General features: G+C 41.9%; 1 protein-coding gene across 1 annotated transcript; it reads left to right on the top strand.

Moving 5' to 3' along the window:
* Nucleotides 1-405: 405 nt before the first annotated feature.
* Nucleotides 406-22206, top strand: LOC115141903 (interferon-induced GTP-binding protein Mx3-like). Its single transcript, XM_029681282.2, has 14 exons — nt 406-510; nt 610-649; nt 809-1008; nt 1278-1412; nt 1572-1726; nt 2628-2766; nt 2863-3061; nt 4963-5041; nt 5125-5247; nt 9289-9421; nt 9606-9764; nt 19987-20063; nt 20195-20458; nt 20808-22206. Exons 2-14 carry the CDS (start codon nt 612-614, stop codon nt 21027-21029), a joined length of 1923 nt encoding a protein of 640 aa, XP_029537142.2. The 5' UTR covers nt 406-510; nt 610-611; the 3' UTR covers nt 21030-22206.
* Nucleotides 22207-25773: the final 3567 nt, after the last annotated feature.

The following is a 25773-nucleotide window of genomic DNA, read 5'->3' as shown; positions in this document are numbered from 1 at the left end:
AAAACAGAATAATTGTATCATTGGAATTATTTAGCTTTATTTAACTAGGCAAGTCAGTTAAGAACAAATTCTTATTTTCAATGACAGCCTAGGAACAGTGGGTTAACTGCCTGTTCAGGGGCAGAACAACAGATTTGTACCTTGTCAGCTCAGGGATTTGAAATTGCAACCTTTCAGTTACTAGTCTAATGCTCTAACCACTAGGCTACCCTGCCGCAGGAATGAATAGTGGTCAGATCTAGATAAGTGCCTAGATTGACCCTCATCCTTTATTGTAAACTGGAGCACCCAGTTTACATTTATTTGAAATCAGCACCTTTATAAGATGCTCATATAAGATGCTCATATAAAGCAACTAATTTACCGTACTTTGGACATTGTTATGATGCTACAGACTGTGTCCATTCTAGGGTTGTAACCTTTTCACACATTGTTGCAGTACAAAGGTATACTGACAGTTCTCTGCAGTGTGCTCTTTCTACTCTGACAAACACAGCTGAGCAATACTGAGTAAGTACATTTTTTTGTTATGGAAATTGTAAGTTTTAACCAAAGAACAAATAACATCTAACCTTACATGTATTCTTGGTGCATGTGTGTTTCATCAAGAAATGCACAGACCAGATGCAGGTTCTGAGGATGAGGAAAGGTAAGTTGAAATCCAAACAATTGGTCCATGTTTGTTTCCAATTTTCTAATTTAAGACTTAATTTCCAGCTTCATTTATAACTGATTGGCTTTGAATTTTATAAAACATATCTTGGTTTTCCTACATTTGCTTGGTATATTTATTTATCTGCAAATATAGAGATGGTATGCAAAGGGGGGTATTCTACAGCCATTTGGATAGACACGTGCGACCATTCATCGAACTCATTGACTTTCTGAGATCGATCGGAATCGAGAAGGACTTGGCATTGCCAGCCATTGCTGTGGTTGGAGACCAGAGCTCAGGGAAGAGCTCAGTGCTTGAGGCTTTATCTGGGGTGGCACTACCCAGAGGAAGTGGTAAGATGGATCAGTTGAAAACTATCTTTGAGTAGAGAGTAGCAGATGCATGAAGAAACATGTTTCTACCCAACTGGGTCTTCCTCAAGTCAGCGCTGCATGAGTGGAAACATGTTGTCATGCATCTGCTACTGCATCATTTTATCAGGTAGATCAGTAAATGTTCTCTTTACAATTTATAGGCTGAATTTCTTATATTGCATAACATGTATCGTAACATGTTCCAATTGGGTGCAACTTTTATTTAAAATAAATCTATTTTCTCTTAGGTATTGTCACCAGGTGTCCATTGGAATTGAAACTAAGGAAGTGTTTTGGAGGAAAATGGAAGGCAAAGATCAGCTATCAAGGGGTAGTGGAGACTTTTGAGGACCCCTCATTGGTTGAGATTCATGTCAAAACTGGTATGCAAGTTTCAACTGAATTCAAAGCATAGCGTTTCACTGTATACTCCCCACAATATACAGTAGATACATACAGTGCCATTTTGTGTTGGCTTATAGGTTTCATTAGATGTCAAATTCACAGGGGTGAATAACGTTGCCAAATTACTTGTTTTAAAGCTCAAAATACTCTAGCCGGAGATGGTGTTGGGATCTGTGATGACCTGATCACGCTGGAGATCACTTCTCCTGATGTATGTGACCTCACACTTATTGATCTACCTGGGATTACCAGAGTACCTGTCACAGGCCAACCAGAGGATATTGGTGATCAGGTTAGTGTCTCAAAATGAATGTGGGTTAGGAGGAATTAGATACTCTATGTAGACAATGTAACTATTATGAATGTGGGTGAGGAAGAAGTAGATACTCTATGTAGCCAATGTAACTATTATGAATGAGGGTTAGGAAGAAGTAGATACTCTATGTAGACAATGTAACTATTATAAATGAGGGTTAGGAAGAAGTAGATACTCTATGTAGACAATGTAACTATTATGAATGAGGGTTAGGAAGAAGTAGATACTCTATGTAGACAATGTAACTATTATGAATGTGGGTGAGGAAGAAGTAGATACTCTATGTAGACAATGTAACTATTATGAATGTGGGTTAGGAGGAATTAGATACTCTATGTAGACAATGTAACTATTATGAATGTGGGTTAGGAGGAAGTAGATACTCTATATAGACAATGTAACTGTTATCAATGTGCATTTTGAACCTTAACTTCACTGAATCATATACAGTGCTTTCCACATTTATTTGGACAGTGGCTTTATACTCCAGGAATTTTGCTTTGTTGACGAAAATGAGGCAAAAGTACAGAATGTCATCTTTATGTCAGGGTATTTTCATGTATTTGTTTTACCGTTTCGAAATTAAAGCACTTTATGTATCTACCCACCCCTCATTTGAAGCGGTTAAGTATTTGGACAAATTAACACAATGTATGTTAAAGTAGTTTAAAGGTTAGTATTTGGTCCATCAATGCATCAAGCCTGGGACTCAACTCTATAGATGCATTTCCAGTGTGTTTTGGGTCATGTCTTGCCCTACAGTAACTGAATGGTAAGTTCTCCTTATCTCAGATTCACTAAGTATCGCTGACAGATGTAAGCAGTCTGTTTCAACAGAAAATAGTCTTACCAATGTTTGCCTTTCATTTCCATGTAGATCAGACGTCTTATTTTGAAGTTTATTAAGAAACAAGAGACCATTAACCTGGTTGTAGTGCCATGCAATGTTGACATAGCAACAACTGAAGCATTGAGAATGGCACAATCAGTGGATCCAGAAGGTGCAAGGACACTGGGTAAATTCTTCACCATATCACAACTGTTTATTTGAACTCCTCACCCTTTTCCCTCATGAAAATGACTTTTTAATATATATGTTCTGTGTTTACAAGCAATTCTGACCAAGCCAGACTTGGTTGACAAAGGGGCAGAACCAGACATCTTAAAAATTGTTAATGGACAAGTTGTGCACCTGAACAAGGGCTACATCATCGTAAAATGCCGTGGCCAGAATGATATCAACCAGAAGATCTCTTTGGCGGACGCCACTCGACTGGAAATGGAATTCTTCAAAAACCACCACCACTTTAGGTAATTTTAGTATCACCACTTCACACCAGGGGGTCAATGTTGATCACTAAAATGCCACAGCATCAGCTGCTTTCACTACCCTTAACATATCAGTCAGCTATAAAAGTCACTGATTGTCTAGGTAGTTTAGTTGTCACTGTTTGTCAGTCATACCAGCTGGTCTCAAAGGTCTGCTATAATTGCATAACTACCAGACATTTCCCATCTTACTTTGAGATCTGCTAACTTGCCCTTATCAACTGTTCTTACATTTGAGAATTGAACATTTACAAATAGTTATCTTTAAATTCTACGGTCAAACAAAAGTGATAAGCCTGGTTTTTCTTACCAAACACAAAATATCGAAGATGCAACAGGAGTAGGTTTTTTGGGTCTCCCTGTGTGTTCAGGCTAGAGACTTACAGTTTGTTTTAGTGGCTGCAGCTCAATCACATCTTTCTGGCAAAATAAAGTTGCACCTATTGCATGACATGGGGCTTGTGAAAGTGGTAGTTTTCTACACAAGAAAATCACAACACAACACAAACCGTTTACAACACAAACCGTTTACAACACAAACCGTTTGTGAACAAACAAACAAGTCACCACCATCTAAAGATGAGACTCTCTCGAATATGACAGTGTACTTTGTTTGTCTCTAAGACATCCACAAGCTTTACGCCAGTCCTCTGAACTCTGTTGCAGATGTCCTAATTTCAGAGGTCTTCTGAAAAAACCTACTGTCCTGACCGAACTGTTTGAGCTACAAACTAATATGTTACCAATATCGAAAGGGGAGACTCTGACAAACACAAAGGTGTCTGAAAGTCGTCGAAATGTAACCCAGTACTGGGCTGTAAAAATGGCACAATGTGCATAAGGAGGTAAAAAGTGGCGGTCATGGGTCTAAGAAGGCCAGCATCCCGGAGTCGCCTCTTCACTGTTGACGTTGAGACTGGTGTTTTGCGGGTACTATTTAATGAAGCTGCCAGTTGAGGACTTGTGAGGCATCTGTTTCTCAAACTAAACACTCCAATGTACTTGTCCTCTTGCTCAGTTGTGCACTGGGGCCTCCCACTCCTCTTTCTATTCTGGTTAGAGACCGTTTGCGCTGTTCTGTGAAGGGAGTAGTACAGAGCGTTGTACGAGATCTTCAGTTTCTTGTCAATTTCTCGCATGGAATAGCCTTCATTTCTCAGAACAAGAATAGACTGACGAGTTTCAGAAGAAAGTTATTTGTTTCTGGCCATTTTGAGTCTGTAATCGAAACTACAAATGCTGATGCTCCAGATACTCAATTAGTCTAAAGGACAGTTTTATTGCTTCTTTAATCAGGACAACAGTTTTCAGCTGTGCTAACATAATTGCAAAAGGGTTTTCTAATGTTCAGTTAGCCTTTTTAAAATTATAAAGTAAGATTAGCTAAAACAACATGCCATTGGAACACAGGAGTGATGTTTGCTGATAATGGGCCTCTGTATGCCTATGTAGATATTCCATTAAAAACATCAGCCATTTCCAGCTACAACAGTCATTTACAGCATTAACAATGTATTTCTGATAAATTTGGTGTTATTGTAATGGACAAAAAAACAACAAGGAAATGTCTAAGTTGCTAACTTTTATATTTTATTAGAATTATAGGGGTCATTATCAAAAGGCTCAATTATACATTATACATATGGAATAAAGCTTTTCCATATGTTAGCTTAATAGGAATTGCGATCTAAGGGCTTAGACCTACAGGGTGTGTTTGGAAATAACTTTCGCAATGGCCGAGTTATTAGGACTCACAAAATGCCTCAAAACGGCCATGGCGGTACTAGTGCTAAGGGCATGTGGAAACAAACATATTCTCACATTGGTTGTTGGCTCGCTAGTACACAAGTCAACTAAAACTTTTCTGTGCCTCTCAATTACAGTCCACTTCTTGAGCAAAACAAAGTTACAACACAATGCCTTGCCACTAAGCTCACACAAGACCTGGTAGATCATATAAAGGTAAGTTGACTGTAAACTTGCCATTGACTATTACATTCAATGCTAAGAATGCTAAGTCAATTCATTGAATTGTTTCCCAACAGACATCACTTCCATACTTGACAGACCAAATCAGAGAGCATCTTGAGACTGTTAAAACAGAACTGAAGAAGTATAGCACTGGTCCTCCACTGGAACGTAAAAAGATGGGGCCCTATCTGACGGAGGTGAGTGCATAGAAACCTGAGGAAAAAAAGGGCACAATACTATTTTCATAGAATTGTTCAAATCTATGTTACACTGTTGAAATTAGGTTTATATTGTCACTAATCTCAGAACCCAGAACCAATTCTGGTACCAGAGGTATAAACAGAGAAACTAGCGAGTGTTTCTAGATACAAGAAAATCTAGAATAAAATGCTTTCAAATCAAATCAAATTGTATTTGTCACATGCGCCAAATACAGCAGGTTATTATTACCTTACAGTGAAATGCTTACTTACAAGCCCTTAACCAACAATTCAGTTATGAAAAATACCTTTAAAAAAGAAATAAAAGTAACAAATAATTCAAGCGCATCAGTAAAATAACAATAGCGAGGCTATATACCTCGGTTAGTCGAGGTAATTGAGATAATATGTACATGTAGGTAGAGTTATTAAAGTGACTATACATAGATAATAAAAGAGAGTAGTGGCAGCGTAAAGGGGGGGAGAATGCAAATAGTCAGGCTGGCCATTTGATTAGATGTTCAGGAGTCTTATGGCTTGGGTGTAGAAGCTGTTTAGAAGCCTCTTGGACCTAGACTTGGTGCTCCGGTAGCGCTTGTTGTGCGGTGGCAGAGAGAACAGTTTATGACTAGGGTGGCTGGAGTCTGACAATTTTAGGGCCTTCCTCTGACACCGCCTGGTATAGAGGTCCTGGATGGCATGAAGCCTGGCCCCAGTGATGTGCCGGGCTGTGCGCACTACCCTCTGTAGTGCTTTGCGCTCGGAGGGTGAGCAGTTGCCATACCAGGCAGTGATGCAACCAGTCAGGATGCGCTCGATGGTGCAGCTGTAGAACCGTTTGGGGATCCATGCCAAATCTTTTCAAGCTCCTGAGGCGGAATATGTTTTATCATGCCCTCTTCACGACTGTCTTGGTGTGCTTGGACCATGTTAGTTGGTTGGTGATGTGGACGCCAAAGACCTTGAGGCTCTCAACCTGCTCCACTACAGCCCCGTAGATGAGAATGGGGGCATGCTCAGTCTTCCTTTTCCTGTAGTCCACAATCATCTCCTTTGCTTGATCATGTTGAGGGAGAGGTTGTTGTCCTTGCACCATATGGTCAGGTCTCTGACCTCCTCCCTATAGGGTGTCTCGCCGTTGTCGGTGATCAAGCCTACCACTGTTGTGTCATCGGCAAACTTAATGATGGTGTTGGAGTCCTGCCTGGCAGTGCAGTCATGAGTAAACAGGGAGTATAGGAGGAGACTGAGCACGCACCCCTGAGGGGCCCCCGTGTTGAGGATCAGCATGGCGGATGTGTTGTTACCTACCCTCACCACCTGGGGGCGGCCCGTAAGGAAGTCCAGGATCCAGTTTCAGAGGGAGGTGTTTAGTCTCAGGGTCCTTAGCTTAATGATGAGCTTTTAGGGCACTATGGTGTTGAATGCTGAGCTGTTGTCAATGAATAGCATTCTCACATCTGTGTTCCTTTTGTACAGGTGTGAATGGGCAGTGTGGAGTGTAATAGAGATTGGATAATCTGCGGATCTGTTGGGGCGGTATGCAAATTGGAGTGGGTCTGGTGTTTCTTGGATAATGGTGTTGATGTGAGCCATGAGCAGCCTTTCAAAGCACTTCATGGCTACAGACGTGAGGGCTACGGGTCGTTAGTCATTTAGGCAGGTTACCTTTGTGTTCTTGGGCACAGGGACTATGCTGGTCTACTTCAAACATGTTGGTATTACAGACTCAAACAGGGACAGGTTGAAAATGTCAGTGAAGACACTTGTCAGTTGGTCAGCGCATGTTCGGAGTACACTTCCTGGTAATCCATCTGTTCTTGCGACCTTGTGAATGTTGACCTGTTTAAAGTTCTTACTCACATCGGCTGCGGATAGCGTGATCACACAGTCATCCGAAACAGCTGATCCTCTCATGCATGTTTCAGTGTTACTTGCCTTGAAACGATCATAGAAGTAATTTGGCTCGTCTGGTAGGCTTGTGTCACTGGGCAGCTCTCCACTGTGTTTCCCTTTTTAGTCTGTAATAGTTTGCAAGCCCTGCCACATCCAACAACTGTCGGAGCTGGTATTGTACGATTTGATCTTAGTCCTGTATTGACGCTTTGCCTGTTTGATGGTTCGTCGGAGGACATAGCGGGATTTCTTATAAGCTTCCAGGTTAAAGTACCGCTCCTTGAAAGCATCAGCTCTACCCTTTATCTCAGTGAGGATGTTGCCTGTAATCCATGGCTTCTGGTTGGGGTATGTGCGTACAGTCACTCTGGGGACAACGTCATCGATGCACTTGTTGATGAAGCCAGTGACTGATGTGGTGTACACCTCAATGCCATCAGAAGAATCCCGGAACATATTCCAGTCTGTGCTAGCAAACAGTCCTGTAGCTTAGCATCTGCTTCATCTGAACACTTTTTTTATTGACTGAGTCTCTGGTGCTTCCTGCTTAAATATCTGCTTGCACGTAGGAATCAGGAGAATAGAATTATGGTCAGATTTTCCAAATGGAGGGTGAGGGATAGCTTTGTACGCGTTTTTGTCCCTCTGGTTGCACATTTAACATGCTGGTAGAAATGAGGTAAAACGGATTTAAGTTTTCCTGCATTAAAGTCCCCTGCCACTAGGAGAGCCGCCTCAGGATGATCATTTTCCTGTTTGCTTATGGCCGTATACGGCTCGTTGAGTGTGGTCTTAGTGCTATCATCGGTTTGTGGTGGTAAATAGTCAGCTACGAAGTATATAGATGAAAACGCTCTCGGTAGTGTGGTGGTTAATTTATTTACTATCAAATGAGGAGAGACAAACTAATCACACAAGTCAGAGTTAAACTTAAACTAAAACTTTAATCACTTATTAATAAGGGATCAGGTAAATACAACGCACACATATAAAGTCAATCGATTGAGTGCTCTACGATAATGATGGCTGGTCATGGCTGGTCGACGATTCACGCACAGAGAGCCCCGAGACAAAATTACAAAGGTCTTTTATAGCCAAGATACACCCCTTTCAAACTACATGACGAACAACAGATATATAGAATGGATCACAAGGTTAAGATCGGTATGAAAGATACCTATAATACATAGCAGACAGTATCTGCTGTGTCAACAGTTTCTATTGTATAGAGAGACCAGTGTCTGGCCCTCCGACTCCAAACTGGAACCATCTCTCCCTGGTAGGTATAGAACATAAACATTAACTAATGCTCTGGAATGCTCTTTAGGTTTTATCACCCAAAAGACATCATAAATCTCCTCTGTCAGTGTTATCTCCCAGAGGGCCATCCTCAGTAGAACACACAAGCAATAGTTAACAATAGTTAACAGTACTCTATTCTGTTGCATAACACAACCATTTGATGCAATAAATGTATTATAACATAATTTTTCCACCATAGTAGATAGTCTAGTTTACAGCTTATCATGAGATACTCTACCTCAGGCGAGCAAAACCTCAAGACTTCGATATCGTGCACCAGCTGTTGTTTACAAATATACATAGACCGCCACCCCTTGCTCTTCTATCCTGCCAATACAGTGTATAACCCGCTAGCTGTGTGTTATTCATGTCGTCGTTCAGCCACGACTCGATGAAACATAAGATATTACCGTTTTTAATGTCCCATTGGTAGGATATACGTGCTTTTAGTTCATCCACTTTATTATCCAGTGATTGTAAGTAGGCAAATAGTACTGATGGCAAAGGCAGATTTGCCACTCGTCGCCTGATCCTCACAAGGCACCTGGATCTCCTTCCATGAAACCTCTGTCTCTTTCTCCTGTGAATGACGGGGATGAGGGCCTGATCGGGTGTCTGGAGTAAATCTCTCTCGTAAGAACTCATTAAAGAAAAATGATTAGTCAAAATCAAGGTGAGCAATCGCTGTTCTGATGTCCAGAAGCTCTTTTCGGTCATAAGAGATGGTAGCAGCAACATTATGTACAAAATAAGTTACAAACAATGCGAAAAAAAAGAAAGATCTGTATCCTTTAAATTCTTATTAGATAAATGACGAAGTGGTTGTGTCTACATTTCTAGAGACTAATTGATTTCATTGAGAAGATTAATGAACTGTGCAGAATTGGGAACTCAAGTGAGAAGAATCTGCATACTTGCCTACGTCCTGTATTCCAACAGTGGGATATTTATCTCAGTAACACCAAAGGATCATGTAAGACCTAAGTCCTGTATTCATTAGATTTCATGTAATGCAAATAAAGATGCATGTTGTACTGATAATAGTTAATGCTTTGCATTTTACAGGATGTAAGGCTGCTTGCGACTTTATATCCTCACACAATTGTATTCCACTCACAGAGTTGTTTGTTCTCTCTTGGTTCTTGGTATCATTTCAGTCCTCAACAAAGTGGCAGCCATGATAAAAAACTATGATAAAGAACATCGTGGGAGAGAGCTGATAACTTTCAGTGACTATTGTGTATATGAACATGCAGTTCAAAAGCACATCCTTGGACTTCAAGAGCCGGCCTTGGATGTCCTGAAAGCCATTCGAGGTATTATTTAAACTGACATTCGGTGGTATGACGTCACACTCTATGTTTGTCTCATTGGAATGAGAGGGCTACTTACACAGTGTTAGAAAGGGATCACAGCAGTGATTGAATGAGGGTATGAGGCATGAGCTGAGGTGTTCAGAGGCTTGACAAGTGCAGAACAGGATTTTACTGGGAAGACAAAAAACAATAACTCAAGACACTACACAGTTAGACAATAGAGCTAAGAATGAGTTAGTCCAAGCAAGGAGTAAAATCTTTGATGTGTAATAATGTGATTGTGTATGTGATTGACTCTACATGTAGTCGTGGCCAAAAGTTTTGAGAATGACACAAATGTTAATTTTCATAAAGTTTGCTGCTTCAGTGTCTTTAGATATTTTTGTCAGCTGTTACTATGGAATACTGAAGTATAATTACAAGCATTTCATAAGTGTCAAAGGCTTTTATTGACAATTACATGAAGCTGATGCAAAGAGTCAATATTTGCAGTGTTGACCCTTCTTTTTCAAGACCTCTGTAATCCGCCCTGGCATGCTGTCAATTAATTCTGGGCCACATCCTGACTGATGGCAGCCCATTCTTCCATAATCAATGCTTGGAGTTTGTCAGAATTTGTGGGTTTTTGTTTGTCCACCCGCCTCTTGAGGATTGACCACAAGTTCTCAATGGGATTAAGGTCTGAGGAGTTTCCTGGCCATGGACCTAAAATATCGATGTTTTGTTCCCCGAGCCACTTAGTTATGATGTTTGCCTTATGGCAACGTGCTACATCATGCTGGAAAATGCATTGTTTGTCACAAAACTGTTCCTGGATGGTTGGGAGAAGTGTGTTGGTACCATTCTTTATTCATGACTGTGTTCTTAGGCATAATTGTGAGTGAGCCCACTCCCTTGGCTGAGAAGCAACCCCACACATGAATGGTCTCAGGATACTTTACTGTTGGCCTGTCACAGGACTGATGGAGCTCACATTGTCTTCTCCGGACAAGCATTTTGCCGGATGCCCCAAACAAGGGGATTCATCAGAGAATGACTTTACTTCAGTCCTCAGCAGTCCAATCCCTGTACCTTTTGCAGAATATAAATCTATCCCTGAAGTTTTTCCCGGAGAGAAGTAGCTTATTTGCTGCCCTTCTTGACACCAGGCCATCCTCCAAAAGTCTTTCCCTCACTGCGCGTGCAGATGCACTCACACCTGCCTGCTGCCATTCCTGAGCAGGCTCTGTACTGGTGGTGCCCCGATCCCGCAGCTGAATCAACTTTAGGAGACAGTCCTGGCGCTTGCTGGACTTTCTTGGGCACCCTGAAGCTTTCTTCAGAACAATTGAACCGCTCTCCTTGAAGTTCTTGATGATCCGAGAAATGGTTGATTTAGGTGCAATCTTACTGGCAGCAATTTCCTTGACTGTGACGCCCTTTTGCGCAAAGCAATTATGACAGCACTTGTTTCCTTGCAGGTAACCATGATTGACAGAGGAAGAACAAGGATTCCAAGCACCACCCTCCTTTTTAATAAGCTTCCAGTCTGTTATTTGAACTCAATCAGCATGACAGAGTAGTTTCCAGCATTGTCCTCGTCAACACTCACACCTGTGTTAACGAGATAATCACTGACTTGATGTCAGCTGGTCTTTTTGTGGCAGGGCTGAAATGTATTCTGGAGTATATGCAAATTGCCATCATACAAACTGAGGCAGCAGACTTTTTAACCTCTCTTTCTGAGATTCCCAAAAATTGGAAAGCTGCCGCGGTCATCCCCCTCTTCAAAGGGGGAGACAATCTAGAGCCAAACTGCTACAGACCTATATCTATCCTACCCTGTCTTTCTAAGGTCTTCGAAAGCCAAGTTAACAAACAGATTACCGACCACTTCGAATCCCACCATACCTTTTCCGCTTTGCAATCTGGTTTCAGAGCTGGTCATGGGTGCACCTCAGCCACGCTCAAGGTCCTAAACGATATCATAACCGCCATCGATAAGAGACATTACTGTGCAGCCGTATTCATCGACCTGGCCAAGGCTTTCGACTCTGTCAATCACCACAGACTTGGTTTCTCAAATGATTGCCTCGCCTGATTTACCAACTACTTCTCTCATAGAGTTCAGTGTGTCAAATGGGAGGGCCTGTTGTCTGGACCACTGGCAGTCTCTATGGGGGTGCCACAGGGTTCAATTCTCGGGCCGACTCTTCTCTGTATACATCAATGATGTCGCTCTTGCTGCTGGTGATTCTCTGATCCACCTCTACACAGACGACACCATTCTGTATACTTCTGGCCCATCTTTGGACACTGTGTTACCTAACCTCCAGACGAGTTTCAATGCCATACAACTCTTCTTCCGTGGCCTCCAACTGCTCTTAAATGCAAGTAAAACTAAATGCATGCTATTCAATCGATCACTGCCCGCACCTGCCCGCCGGTCCAGCATCACTACTCTGGACGGTTCTGACCTAGAATACGTGGACAACTACAAATACCAAGGTGTCTGGTTAGACTGTAAACTCTCCTTCCAGACTCACATTAAGCATCTCCAATCCAAAATTAAATCTCTAAATGGCTTCCTATATTGCAACAAAGCATCCTTCACTCATACTGCCAAACATACCCTCGTAAAACTGATCATCCTCCCGATCCTCGACTTTGGCGATGTCATCTATAAAATAGCCTCCAACACTCTACTCAACAAATTGGATGCAGTCTATCACAGTGTCATCCCTTTTGTCACCAAAGCCCCATATACTACCCACCACTGTGACCTGTACGCTCTCATTGTAACGGCTGTTGGAAGGAAAGGACCAAGGTGCAGCATGGTATGTGTCCATATTTATTAAATGAACACTGAAATAACAAAAATAACAAAGAGAACGAACGAAATGGTTCTGGCTGGTGCAGACACACAACAGAAAACAACTAGCCACAAATCCTAGTGGGAACACAGGCTACCTAAGTATGGTTCTCAATCAGAGACAATGATTGCCAGCTGCCTCTGATTGGGATCCATACCAGGCCAAACACATAGAAATAGAAAACATAGAACACAAAACATAGAATGCCCACCCCAACTCACGCCCTGACCAACCTAAAACAGAGACATACAAAAGGAACTAAGGTCAGGACGTGACAGTACCCCCCCCCCCCCCAAAGGTGCGGACTCCGGCCGCAAAACCTAAACCCATAAGGGAGGGTCTGGGTGGGCATCTGTCTGCGGTGGCGTCTCTGGCGTGGGACGTGGACCCCACTCCACCTTAGTCTCAGCCAACTTAGGTGGCGCCTTTGGAGAGGCAACCCTCACCGCCGACCTCGGACTGGGGACCCTTACAGCGGGCCCCGAATAGACGGGAGACTGGGAGATGGGAGACTCCGGCAGCGGCTCCTGACTTACGGACGGCTCTGGCGGCTCCTGACTGACGGAGGGCTCTGGCGGCTCCTGACTGACGGAGGGCTCTGGCGGCTCCTGACTGACGGGCGGCTCTGGCAGCTTCTGACAGACGGGCGGCTCTGGCAGCTCCTGACAGACGGGTGGCTCTGGCAGCTCTGGACAGGAGGGAGACTCTGGAAGCGTCGGACAGGAGGGAGAACCTGGAGGGAGGAGACGGAGAGACAGCCTGGTGCGTGGGGCTGCCACAGGACCCACCAGGCTGGGGAGACCTATAGGAGGCCTGGCGCGTGGAGGAGGCACCGGATGGACTGGGCTGTGGAGGAGCACTGGAGCTCTGGTGCGCAGCCTTGGCACCACTCCTCCGGGCTGGATGACAACTGTAGCCCGGACCCTCCAGAGTGCAGGCACAGGTTGTACCGGGCTGTGGGTGAGCACTGGAGATCTGGTGCATACCACTCGTACCTCTCTCTTAGGCTCAATACCCACATTCGCCCGGCACGGGCAGAGCGCAGGCATAGAACGCACTGCACCCTCCCCGCGCCCCGGAGACACAGCACGCAGCGCCGGCGCAGGATACCCTAGGCCGAAACGGCGTACCGGAGACCAAACACGCTGGTCCGGTACACTACGCCCTGGCTGGATGCCCACTCTCGCATGGCACTTTCGGGGGGCTGGGATGTAGCGCACCGGGCTATGAACGCGTACTGGAGACCCCGTGCGCTTGACTGCATCACACGGTGCCTGACCAGTACGACGCCCGCCACGGTAAGCACGGGAGTTGGCTCAGGTCTCCAACCTCACTCTGCCACACTCCCCGTGTGCCACCCCCCAAAAAATGGGGTGCTGCCTCTCGTGCCTGTTGCGCTGCCTTGCCTCATACCGCCTTGGGGCGGCGATATTCCCCAGCCTGTGCCCAGGGTCCCTTAACGTCCAAAATCTCTTCCCATGTCCATTCCTCCAGATAGCTATTCTCCTCCTTCTCACGCTGCTTGGTCCTTTGATGGTGGGTAGTTCTGTAATGGCTGTTGGAAGAAGAGGACCAAGGTGCAGCGTGGTATGTGTTCATATTTATAAAATTAACACTGAAATAACAAAAATAACAAAGGGAACAACCAAAACAGTTCTGGCTGGTGCAGACACACAACAGAAAACAACTACCCACAAATCATAGTGGGAACACAGGCTACCTAAGTATGGTTCTCAATCAGAGACAACGATTGCCAGCTGCCTCTGATTGGGAACCATACCAGGCCAAACACATAGAAATAGAAAACATAGAACACAAAACATAGAATACCCACCCCAGCTCACTCCCTGACCAACCTAAAACAGAGATATACAAAAGGAACTAAGGTCAGGACGTGACACTCGTTGGTTGGCCCTCGCTTCATACTCGTCGCCAAAACCACTGGCAACAGGTTATCTACAAGTCTCTGCTAGGTAAAGCCTTATCTCAGCTCACTGGTAACCATAGCAACACCCACTCGTAGCACGCGCTCCAGCAGGTTTATCTCACTGGTCACCCCCAAAGCCAATTCCTCCTTTGGTCGCCTTTCCTTTCAGTTCTCTGCTGCCAATGACTGGAACGACAGTTCATGTCAGGAGAAAGTTGACAATAGTAGTGGAGTAGAGTAGTAATCACCTCTTAAAACTTGTTAGGGATTTGGTTCCGCTGTCGGGACCAAATCAGCGGAAATTTCAAGAGCGCCACCTATAGTTTTTGATAAAACTCGAACTTTCATTAAAACACACATGCAAGGTACTGAATTAAAGCTACACTCGTTGTGAATCTAGCCACCAAGTCAGATTTGTAAAATGCTTTTCGGCGAAAGCATGAGAAACTATTATCTGATAGCATGCACCCCCCAAAGTACTGGAACGTCACCTAAAACAACAGATTTTGCGGTAGCCGGCGCTACCCAAAACGCAGAAATAAAATATAAAACATTCATTACCTTTGACGAGCTTCTTTCTTGGCACTCCTATTTATCCCATAAACATCACAATTGGGTCTTTTTCCCGATTAAATCCGTCATTGCATAGCCAAAATGTCGTTTTCCTTAGACCGGTCTGATCCAGGAATATTCCATTTTACAAGACTCAACGTCACTTTTTAAAATTACAAAAGTTGCCTATAAACTTTTACAAATCACTTCAAACTACTTTTCTAAACCAACTTTAGATATTAATAAACGTTAATAATCTATACAATTCATCACGGGGCGATCTGTATTCGATAGCAGCAAGGGTCGAAATCAGCGTCCATGTTTTCCATTTTCACAACATCCTGTGGAGAGACTAAAACAGGAAAGGCCAAAACGTCATACAACCAAGGATTAAGTAGGCTGGAAATGCCAGCACTGGCGACATCGTGTGGAAGCTGTAGGCATTTACAGGGCATCCTCATTTATTTGCAGTCGCCTTAAACAATACATTGACTGGCTGATTAATATATTTTTTGTGTTTTTGGAGAACAGTTTTTCGAGGGATTTTTACTCCTAAACACGTTATGTTATAGCCACAGACACGATTTAACCCGTTTTAGAGACTTCAGAGTGTTTTCTATACACACATACTTATCATTTGCATATACTATATTCCTGGCATGTGTAGCAGGACTTTGAAATGTTGCACGATTTTTAACAAAAAGCTGCGAAAATTCGCATGATCCATAACCATGGCACATGAGGGGACTTAGCTGTAAATACAAATAGCAGATACATTCCAATACAGCTGCGCAATCATAGGTTTGGACAGCGAGTTTCTCTGTGAAGTTAAACTCAGACATCTCAAAATTCCTTCTCCGGCCTCTAGGTCACCACGCTGCTCATTATGGCGCACACCTGTCACCATCGTTATCAGACTCACCTGGACTCCATCACCTCCTTGATTACATTCCCTGTAATGTCACTCCCTTTGGTTCCTTCCCCAGGTGTCATTGTTTCTGTTTCAGTTTTCTGTCTGTGCGTTGTTCGTGGTTCTTGTTTTGTTTATTAAATTATGCACTCCCTGAACTTGCTTCCCAACTCCCAGCGCATACTTTACAACTATTATGTTGAGTAATTCATTCCAGGTAATAATTTTGGATTTAAAACATATTGGCAGCCTAGCCAGTCCAATTTTTAATATAATCTAAATTTGATCACATTCACATTTTCTCCTGACACACAAATGGATTATAAATACATAACGTTACCAATTAGTTTATCCTGACCAGATGGACAGGGTGCGTAGGCAGTATGCAGCTGCTCTTATTAGTAGCCTACAGTTGATCAGACGGAAAAATAGTCTTGTTTTCATCCTATACAGCATGTCGTATCTCTAATGTTTAGGTGTAGCCTAGGCTGCGGCAACATTTATGTCATGAGTTTTTGCTTGTGTCTGTCCGGAGAGATTATGTGCTATCATCTTTGCTAAATAAATACCGGAGGGAAGTGCAAAGCCTCCTTGAGATCACTTGAAAAAATATGCTGCGTCAACCTCTCTCTTTAATTGAACTTTTAACGGATGATGGGATGGAAGCTATCAAATCATTCGGAATTGTTTTTTTTACATCCGAGAAAAGATGTTCAGCATGTAAAGAACCTTAACGGGCAATTACAGGCGGCTTGATGATAGGCTCTCTGTTAACCTGCTATACATTTGATACCAGTTGGTATTGAATGCTCTCATCTTTTCATCCTTCTTCATGAAACTGATCTCAGGCAGAGGTCGACCCTCACTTTTAATTCGCACCTTTTCCTTGTACCCCAGATAATGAAAGGGGTTCTTCAACAAAAAAGTCCACAACATTTTCTACAGCGTTGGCCATTCTACCATTCTGGTGGAGAAAAATGAACACTCGTACTAGTAGCTAGCTAGCTACTGAAGTTACCAAGGCAAATTTAAATAAATTGCACTAACTGGACACAAAAATAAAGTTCAAAACCCAAGAAAACAATGTATAATATACGTCCTCCATCTTCTGTAATTTGAAATTTGAATAATGTCCCCAAAATACTCAACTATCACACTTCACTCTTAATCTCTATCTAACAATGTCACCAAGCTTCTCAACACATAGAAACCTTATAATGCTCTGTGGCACAATCCCAATACAAGACACTTGGTCCATTCTCTAATCCTACATCTATGATTGGATGGACAACATGTCATACTGAAAAAGCTTCCAGCGGAGGATGGAAGCTAGCCCAGACAGTGCTGTTGAAGTTACTGTAGACCTTCATTGCAAAACATTGTATTTTAACCAAATCTTTGGTGACATATTAATATATTTAGTATAGTTTTATCTAAAAATTATTTTGTTTTTATGTTTCACTATTTTTATTTATTTGAAATTTCACTGAGGATGATGGTCCTCCCCTTCCTCCTCTGAGGAGCCTCCACTGGTCTGCAGTGGACAGTAATATTTGATAGGTAGTGTATGTGTATATGTAGTACAATATATATATCCCTCACATGCGACTCAGAAGACTATGCAATTAGCTCATGAAAGGAATGATCTGATTCCATAACATACATATCAATATGTAAGAACTCTATAGTTGAGTTACAGTAATACGGAATTGGGAATGGAATTCTAAATACAAGTGTATTTAATTACTTTGTAAAATTTATTGATTCACATACAAGACATAAAGCTTAAATTACAAAACATTAACAAGCATTACAAAGCATCATTTCAAGCATGGTTAGAGAGAGAGAAAGACAAAGAATCCATGGTTTGTACCATGGCTCATGGGAGAGGGAAAGAGAAATAAAGAAAGAGATAGAGAAAAAGAGTGTATCTCACCACAGCAGGACAGGAACATAAGAGAAAGAACAATGATTCTAAGACCCTTTAATAAGCATCTGAGTTGTTTGGATTAAAAAACTGAGTTGTTGACCAATAGTATTACAGTAAAGTAAACAATTAATGAACATGCACCTGTGGAACGATCGTTAAGACACTAACAGCTTACAGACGGTAGGCAATTAAGGTCACAGCTATGAAAACGTAGGACACTAAAGAGGCCTTTCTACTGACTCTGAAAAACACCAAAATAAAGATGCCCAGGGTCCCTGCTCCTCTGTGTGAATGTGCCTTAGGCTTGCTGCAAGGAGGCATGAGGACTGCAGATGTGGCCAGGGCAATAAATTGCAATGTCTGTACTGTGAGATGCCTAAGACTACACGGAGACAGGATGGACAGCTGACCATCCTCGCAGTGGCAAACCACGTGTAAAAACATCTGCACAGGATCGCTACACCCGAACATCACACCTGCGGGACAGGTACAGGATGGCAACAACTGCCCGAGTTACATCAGGAACACACAATCCCTCCATCAGTGCTCAGGCTGACAGAGGCTGGACTGAGGGCTTGTAGGCCTGTTGTAAGGCAGGTCCTCACCAGACATCATCGGCCTCCAACATTGCCTATGGGCACTAATCCACTGTCACTGGACCAGACAGGACTGGCAAAAAGTGCTCTTCACTGAAGAGTCGCAGTTTTGTCTCACCAGGGGTGATGGTCGGATTCACGTTTATCGTCGAAGGAATGAGCGTTACACCGAGGCCTGTACACTGGAGCGGGATTGATTTGAAGGTGGAGGGTCCGTTATGGTCTGGGGCGGTGTGTCACAGCATCATCGGACTGAGCTTGTTGTCATGAAAGGCTATCTCAACGCTTACAGGGAAGACATCCTCCTCCCTCATGTGGTACCCTGCCTGCAGGCTCATCCTAACATGACCATCCATTATGACAATGCCACCAGCCATACTGCTCGTTCTGTGCGTGATTTCCTGCAAAACAGGAATGTCAGTGTTCTGCAATGGCCAGCGAAGAGAACGGATCTCAATCCCATTGAGCATGTCTGAGACCTGTTGGATCGAAGGGTGAGGGCAAGGGCAATTCCCTCCAGAAATGTCCGGGAACTTGCAGGTGCCTTGGTGAAAGAGTGGGATAACATTGCAAAGCAAGAACGGGCAAATCTGATGCAGTCCATGAGGAGGAGATGCACTGCAGTACTTAATGCAGCTGGTGGCCACACCAGATAATGACTGTTACTTTTGTTTTTGACCCCCCCTTTGTTCAGGGATGTCTGTGTCTATGGAGCTTGTTCAGTTTATGTTTCAGTTGTTGAATTTGTCATGTTCATACAAATCTTTACACATGTTAAGTTTGCTGAAAATAAACTCAGTTGACAGTGAGAGGGCGCTACGTTTTAGTTCATAAATAACCTTTCTCAGTCTGAAAAGTTATTTGTACTTGCTTTTGAAGTACCACAGTTGTTTTAGGTTTTTATATCATTTTGTTAAAATCCCATTGGTGTTTTTATTGTGTTAATCAAAAAGTTGAATCAAGTGAGCTACCTCTGGAACAGCTGGGTGTCCCTGAGGAGAGAATTGAGAACCTCTGAATGATTTGGTCAGACTTTCTTAGTTGGTACAAGGCCGTACATGAGTCTTTCACGAGACGCCGTCAAAGGCTATAGTCATATAAAATATGCAATGGCATATCACAACACATGAGATAAACTGGAATGACACTCACACTCACAGTTGCACAAAAACAGCTGTGCACAAACCATGCCCCAAAATATTCTAAATGAGCCACCTCCCCTACATTTGAATTATTACTAAAAGAGCAAAGAACCCTTTTGTGAACTACAAATAACCATTTAAGAGCTCCAAAGCTTCTTTGTGTGATTATGGTTCCCCATAGAACCAACACCCGTCCTAAAGAACCCTTGAGGAACCCTTATTTTTTAGTGTATAGACCTAATGTTGAATATCGACCAGTAAACAAGCCTTCAAATCTTTATTGACATATTTTTTTATTTTTTTTTCTCTCAAGGTATGGTACAAGCAGAGTTTAGAGATGTGTGTGAAGCTTGTTTCAAAAGCTATCCTCAGCTCAGATCCATGGCTTTGGTGAGTTAAAGTTAAATAATATATTTTACATCATAGATTATGGTTGTGAAGTTAAAATAGATAATCAATGATATAATGTTGTTTGAGTCATTCATGTAGTTAACTGTCAGTCACACAACAAAATTCCTCAGACTAAGATTGACGAAATCCAGACTAAACAGGAAACCAAAGTTGAGAAGAGAATCAAAGAATACATCAATATGGAGCGATTGGTGTACACTCAGGACAGTATTTTCATCAAGGGCTTGAAGGATCATAAAGCTCAGTTCAAAGAAGCCATTGAGGAAGAGCGTTTTTATGACCCAGAGGAAATTGAGGACATCACTGCTACATTCAACTCTACCACATTTGATAGCAGGAAGCTGACCCCAGATAAACTTGGGGTCTACTATGAGGTATGTTTGACAGCAGTTTGTTTTTCATAATAGATGGGGGTGGAGATTCTACCTTTAGTCAAGGAGGGCATACACTGGGAAAGCTCAGGAAGTACTGCCCCACCCAGAACCCCAGGGGCCAGGCTTCGCATGTTAGAGTCCATACCGGATATACAAGAGCAATTCGGAGAGAAAAAAAGGGACTGATGTGGTACTTAAACAGAATTCAAGTGGTGTCTTTTTTCTAAAAGACATACATAGGAGTAATTACATAGCTTTTCAATTGCATGTTTTACCATGCAGCATCATTGTCTGTGCATAATCATTGTCCACATTACTGTAATGTATCTGTCCTTCACCCCACACCTAGATTGTCTACCAGCGCCTGGCAGACTACGTGCCCATGCTGATCCTGCAATTCATGCTTAAGGAGTCAGCCAAGATGCTTTGTATCCAGATTATGGATCAGAGAGACGGAGCTGATGTTGTCAAACTGCTGAGCGAAGACTCTATGGAAGGCCGCAGGAGAGCAGACCTGCATCAACGCCTGGACCGCCTGAAAAAGGCCCAGGAAAAACTTAGTGAGTTTTAGGACTCTCAATACTGTAGTCCCATTTTATGTGATGTCTAAATGGACTGCCTTCCCTCTGACTCTTGTCATACAACTTGATAATCATTCTTTGACATTGAGGTAATTGATATTTCAAATTTGAAGTGTGTGTCAATATATTACCAAAATCATACATACTGTGCTCTTAGCTGACAGTCAAAGGCCTCTTGTTCATTAAAGGTCAAATGCAGGCATTTTCATTTCAATATCAAATCATTTCTGGGTAACAATTAAGTATCTTAGTGGGATTGTTTTCAATTTAAATGGTCAAAAATAAAGAAAAATAGCTTCTTAGTAAAGAGCAATTTCTCAAGCAAGAATTTTGCTCCTACTATCTGGGAGTGGTTTGAGTGGGGAGAGGAAAACTGAAAACTATATGTTGCTGGCAGAGAGGTTTGGAACCCTTTCTTATCGGTCTATTAACTAATGATGTCACCAGGCAGGCCAAAATTTAATCCCACCTAAACAAGCTGAAATTGCAGGCGGTCTTTTAAAACAGCTGAAAGGGCATTTTCACAATTTCAGAGTATTATTCCAACCTCATAGTCTGGAAATATACATAAAACACAGGACATCTAAATGTTGACTGCACTGGGCCTTTAATAATTGAACAGAGCATTCTCAATATATTGTGTTCACAGAGTAAAGTGTATGTTCAACTATAGAAGGTTTCATTTTTCACACTAACTTTTCATCTACTTATTGATTTGATACTAGTATTAACTGATTATTCAAATTCCATCAAAAAACATTACATATTATTGCAGTTTTAACCCACGTATTTGTATGTTAATTATTTTACATTTTGGTTGACTTTTACTCTGACCAGTCGTTGGCATAATGGTGGCAGTTCATCTCTTGAGATTAATAATATTGTTTTCGATTGTTTTATTGCCCTCTTTGCCAACTGCACACTTGTCAGTCATTAGAATTAAAAGTGCTACGTGTTTGTAATCTAACAATTGCTCTTAGTTATTTTTTGAGCAACCATTTGTATTGTTTTCCACTTAGAAAGAGGGGGGTGAGGTGGGGATAGCATGTCCAAAGATGATTTGTATTCTGTTTTGATATGATGCTGTACTTGGACTGGATAATTGATCTGGAAATCAATAAAGAATCATTTAAATGAAAGTGCAGGCTAAGGCACTTCTGAATGCTTTCTACAGACTATTGCACAATATGTCCCCAGATCACAGGTCCTTTGGTTTTCCCAAAGAAGTTGTGAACATTGATGCATGAAAAACAAAGATGTTGCAACTAGAGCCTTCAAGGTTTTGCCCAATCTAATATCTTTCCTACAGATGGTTAATAAGGCTAGGCGTTCCGCTAGCGGGTCAACTTCGGGTGAAGCTGGAGGGCGCGAGTGAAGCTTTCGGTTGAAAGATTAAATCCATGTTAATCTAACTGCACTGTCCGATTTACAGCGAAAGCATACCATGTGATTGTTTGAGGACGGCGCCCCACATAAAAATATTTTTCCACCGGCACAGGTTTCATAAATACACAAATAGCGATTAAATATTCACTTACTTTTTGAAAATCCTCCTCTGATTTGTCATCCAAACGGTCCCAGCCAGAACATGTAGTGTCGTTTTGTTAGATAAAATCCTTCTTTATATCCCAAAAAGTCAGTTTAGTTGGCACCATCGATTTGAGTAATCCACTCGTTCAACATGCCAAGATAGGAATCCGAAAATCTACCCCTAAACTTTGTTTCAACAAGTCAAAATAGGTTTCTATTAAATCCTCAGATACCTTAAACTATAATATTTCATACGGAAAGAAGTATGTTCAATAGGAAAACAATATTAGCAGGTGCGTGTCCTCTTCATCACACACGCATACACACATTTCCTAGACTGTGTCCCTGTAGTAAAACTCATTATTCTTACTCGTGCTTACTGAGTGCTGACACCCAGTGGAAGCCATAAGAATTGCATACTGGAAGCTAGATATAATTAGTTCCCTATACATGCCATTGGAGAGCATGGGCTCTCAAAAAATAAATTCTGGTTGATTTTCTTTGGATTTTCTCCTACCATATCTATTGTGTTATAGTCCCCTACATTATTTTAACATTTCTACAAATGTCAAAGTGTCTTCTTTCCAATGGTTCCAATTATATGCATATCCTGGAGTCAGGGCCTGAGCAACAGGCAGTTTACTTTGGGCACGTCAGTCAGGCGGAAATTGAGAAAAAAGGAAGAAGAAGTTTGAAGAAGTTTGAAGAAGTTTTAAAGGTACATGTACAGTGGTGAATAATGCAGCATCTCCTAGGTAAACTCAATGTCTTCATCTTTGTGGCAAAACATGTACAAGGCTACCTACCTACAAATGTATCAAACTCACAGTCCCATGGTCCCATTCATGACAGCAAATTGGATAGACTCTTTGTCCAATGTCATGAGCAGACCTACATGAAAAGTACTACTGAATTACTACACTAAACCTATTTGTGCACTAGTGACTATGTAGAGACTTGTACGGATTGTGTAGTGAATGTGTAGTTCATGCACAAGTAGAGTTTGGTTGTGTTCAGTAGGAAAACTAGTGTTTCCAGTAGTAACCATTTAGAGATTTGTACTACTTGATGTTGGTTGTAAATAGGTTGTAAATAGGTAGTCAAAACACTACAGCTTTACTACACAGGCTTGTCAATAGTAATCAGAAAGAGTTCTTACTACTTGATGTTGGTAGTGAATAAGTAGTCACAACACTACTGCCTGACTACACAGGCTTTTCGCGACCGCAGAATGAGAAAAAATAGTTTGTTGTTAGCAGGTTGTTGTTAGCTAGCTACTGTTTCTGACAATCCCGAATGTAATCATCTTCCTTCGTTCGTCATCATGTTTTTCATAGCCCGTATACTGGCACCATCTGTAAATGTAACTTTCCTTTATGTTTTATGAACACTTTCATGTCGTTGTTTAGCTGTTTATATAACTTTCCTACATCAAAAAGATTGCCATTCAAAACGGTCTTGTGTTTAGTCTAGCTATTTGCTAGCCCCATTGAAATGTAGCTATGCAGCCTCTGTTTTCGTCATGGTAGCTAATAACTATGCGTGTTTATTTGCAAATGTACAGTATGTTAATATTGGTATAATTACCCATTCTACTTACCTGTTTTGACCTGTTGCCAAGGAGGCCCTCAATATAGGAAGACGGCCCTTTTTCGTAAGATTAACATTGTTTGTCAAATGTTTTTCTGTGTTGTCTAAGGGTGTTTTGACACTTGGTCCCGTTCAGTCATTCTTTGTGAACTCAGTATGGTTCACTGAATATTTTGTGCTGTGTAATCACCCCAAAGGAATCTAGAGCCTTCAAAAGAGCCCCCGAGGCGAACCGAACTGAGACCATCTTGAGAGATGGTCTGAGTTCGGTTTACTTGAATTCCGTGGTCTGGTTCATTTTTAGGGCAATGTGAACACAAAGCCCCCCAGGTTCACTTGTAATTATTCCCGCACCACACACTAGACTACTGCAACACCGTTTCCCCTCCCACAAACCTTCTCACATTGGTGTTACAAAAGAGAGAAGTTGATAATGTGCTAGTTTGCGGGGAAAAAAACCTGTGCTCTTTTTGGATAGACCTATTGATTAGTGACTGTCATGGATGCACAGAAATTCAAAAATATGTGTGGAGTTTTTAGTTGAGATCATTTGTTTGCAATATGTGATCTATAGGCTAAACGAGCGGTATAAGCAGTTTATTCGATTGTAGGGTTTGAATGGTGTGAGATGACACAAACATATTTGGTTAGAATCACAACATAGGATACAAAATCAATTATAACTACATGGGGTGCACAGTTTTCAATAGAACATTATTTAATCTGCAGTTATTCTTCTGCTATTTATTCTGTTACCAATAATATTTATATGTTAATAGTATATTCTGATTACAATGATGTCTAATCTTTTAACTAAATGCAATCTATTAGCTTCCAAAATGTAAGTAGTTATATGTAGCTACGGTTGTTGGTTAGCCAACTAGTGAACGTTTGCCATTAGCATTGACATGAAATCAATCAAAACACATCAAAACAAAACAAGAACAAAAAAAAATAGCTGAAATGAGCCACATACGATTCCCCACACGGCTGCTTCCTGTCATTGTTGCTAGGTATCTGACCGTTACGAAATATAACAAAGCATGGCTTTCAGCCAAAATTGTGACAATTTATTTCTAGTTTTATAATTAACTGGACAAATTGTGACATTATGTATATTTTTAACAAAACTATTTTCTTAACAGTCCAAAACCAGAGTGACAAGTACTGTTACCATATAAAGTCAGATTTAAACTGTTTGAGAGAAATATTGTCAGGCTGCATAAGCTGGGTAGATGCCCTGGAACGTCACCAGCTGGGTGCAGGTCAGCTGGCGAGTGTTCAGCTGGCGAGTGTAACGACGTTCTTCGTTTGTCGAAAGAGAGGACCGAAATGCAGCGTGGTGGTTACTCATGTCTTTAATGAATGAAATGACGATACATGAAATAACTATTGAAATACAAAACAACAAACGGAACGTGAAACCTAATACAGCCTATCTGGTGAACACTACACAGAGACAGGAACAATCACCCACGAAATACAAAGTGAACCCAGGCTACCTAAATACGGTTCCCAATCCGAGACAACGAGAATCACCTGACTCTGATTGAGAACCGCCTCAGGCAGCCAAGCCTATACAACACCCCTACTCAGCCGCGATCCCAAATACGA

This window comes from Oncorhynchus nerka, linkage group LG14 (genome assembly GCF_034236695.1).
Source record: "Oncorhynchus nerka isolate Pitt River linkage group LG14, Oner_Uvic_2.0, whole genome shotgun sequence".
NCBI classification, from domain to species: domain Eukaryota; kingdom Metazoa; phylum Chordata; class Actinopteri; order Salmoniformes; family Salmonidae; genus Oncorhynchus; species Oncorhynchus nerka.
The sequence above is the reverse complement of the archived record's forward strand: the minus strand, read 5'-3'. Positions and strand labels throughout refer to the sequence as shown.

Excerpts from the sequence above, each read along its gene's own strand:
- LOC115141903 (XM_029681282.2), top strand. The coding sequence starts at position 612 with ATGCACAGACCAGATGCAGGTTCTGAGGATGAGGAAAG. Across the intron at positions 1,413-1,571 it reads TGAGATTCATGTCAAAACTG|CTCAAAATACTCTAGCCGGA; the intron begins GTATGCAAGTTT and ends CTTGTTTTAAAG. Across the intron at positions 20,459-20,807 it reads AACTTGGGGTCTACTATGAG|ATTGTCTACCAGCGCCTGGC; the intron begins GTATGTTTGACA and ends CCCCACACCTAG.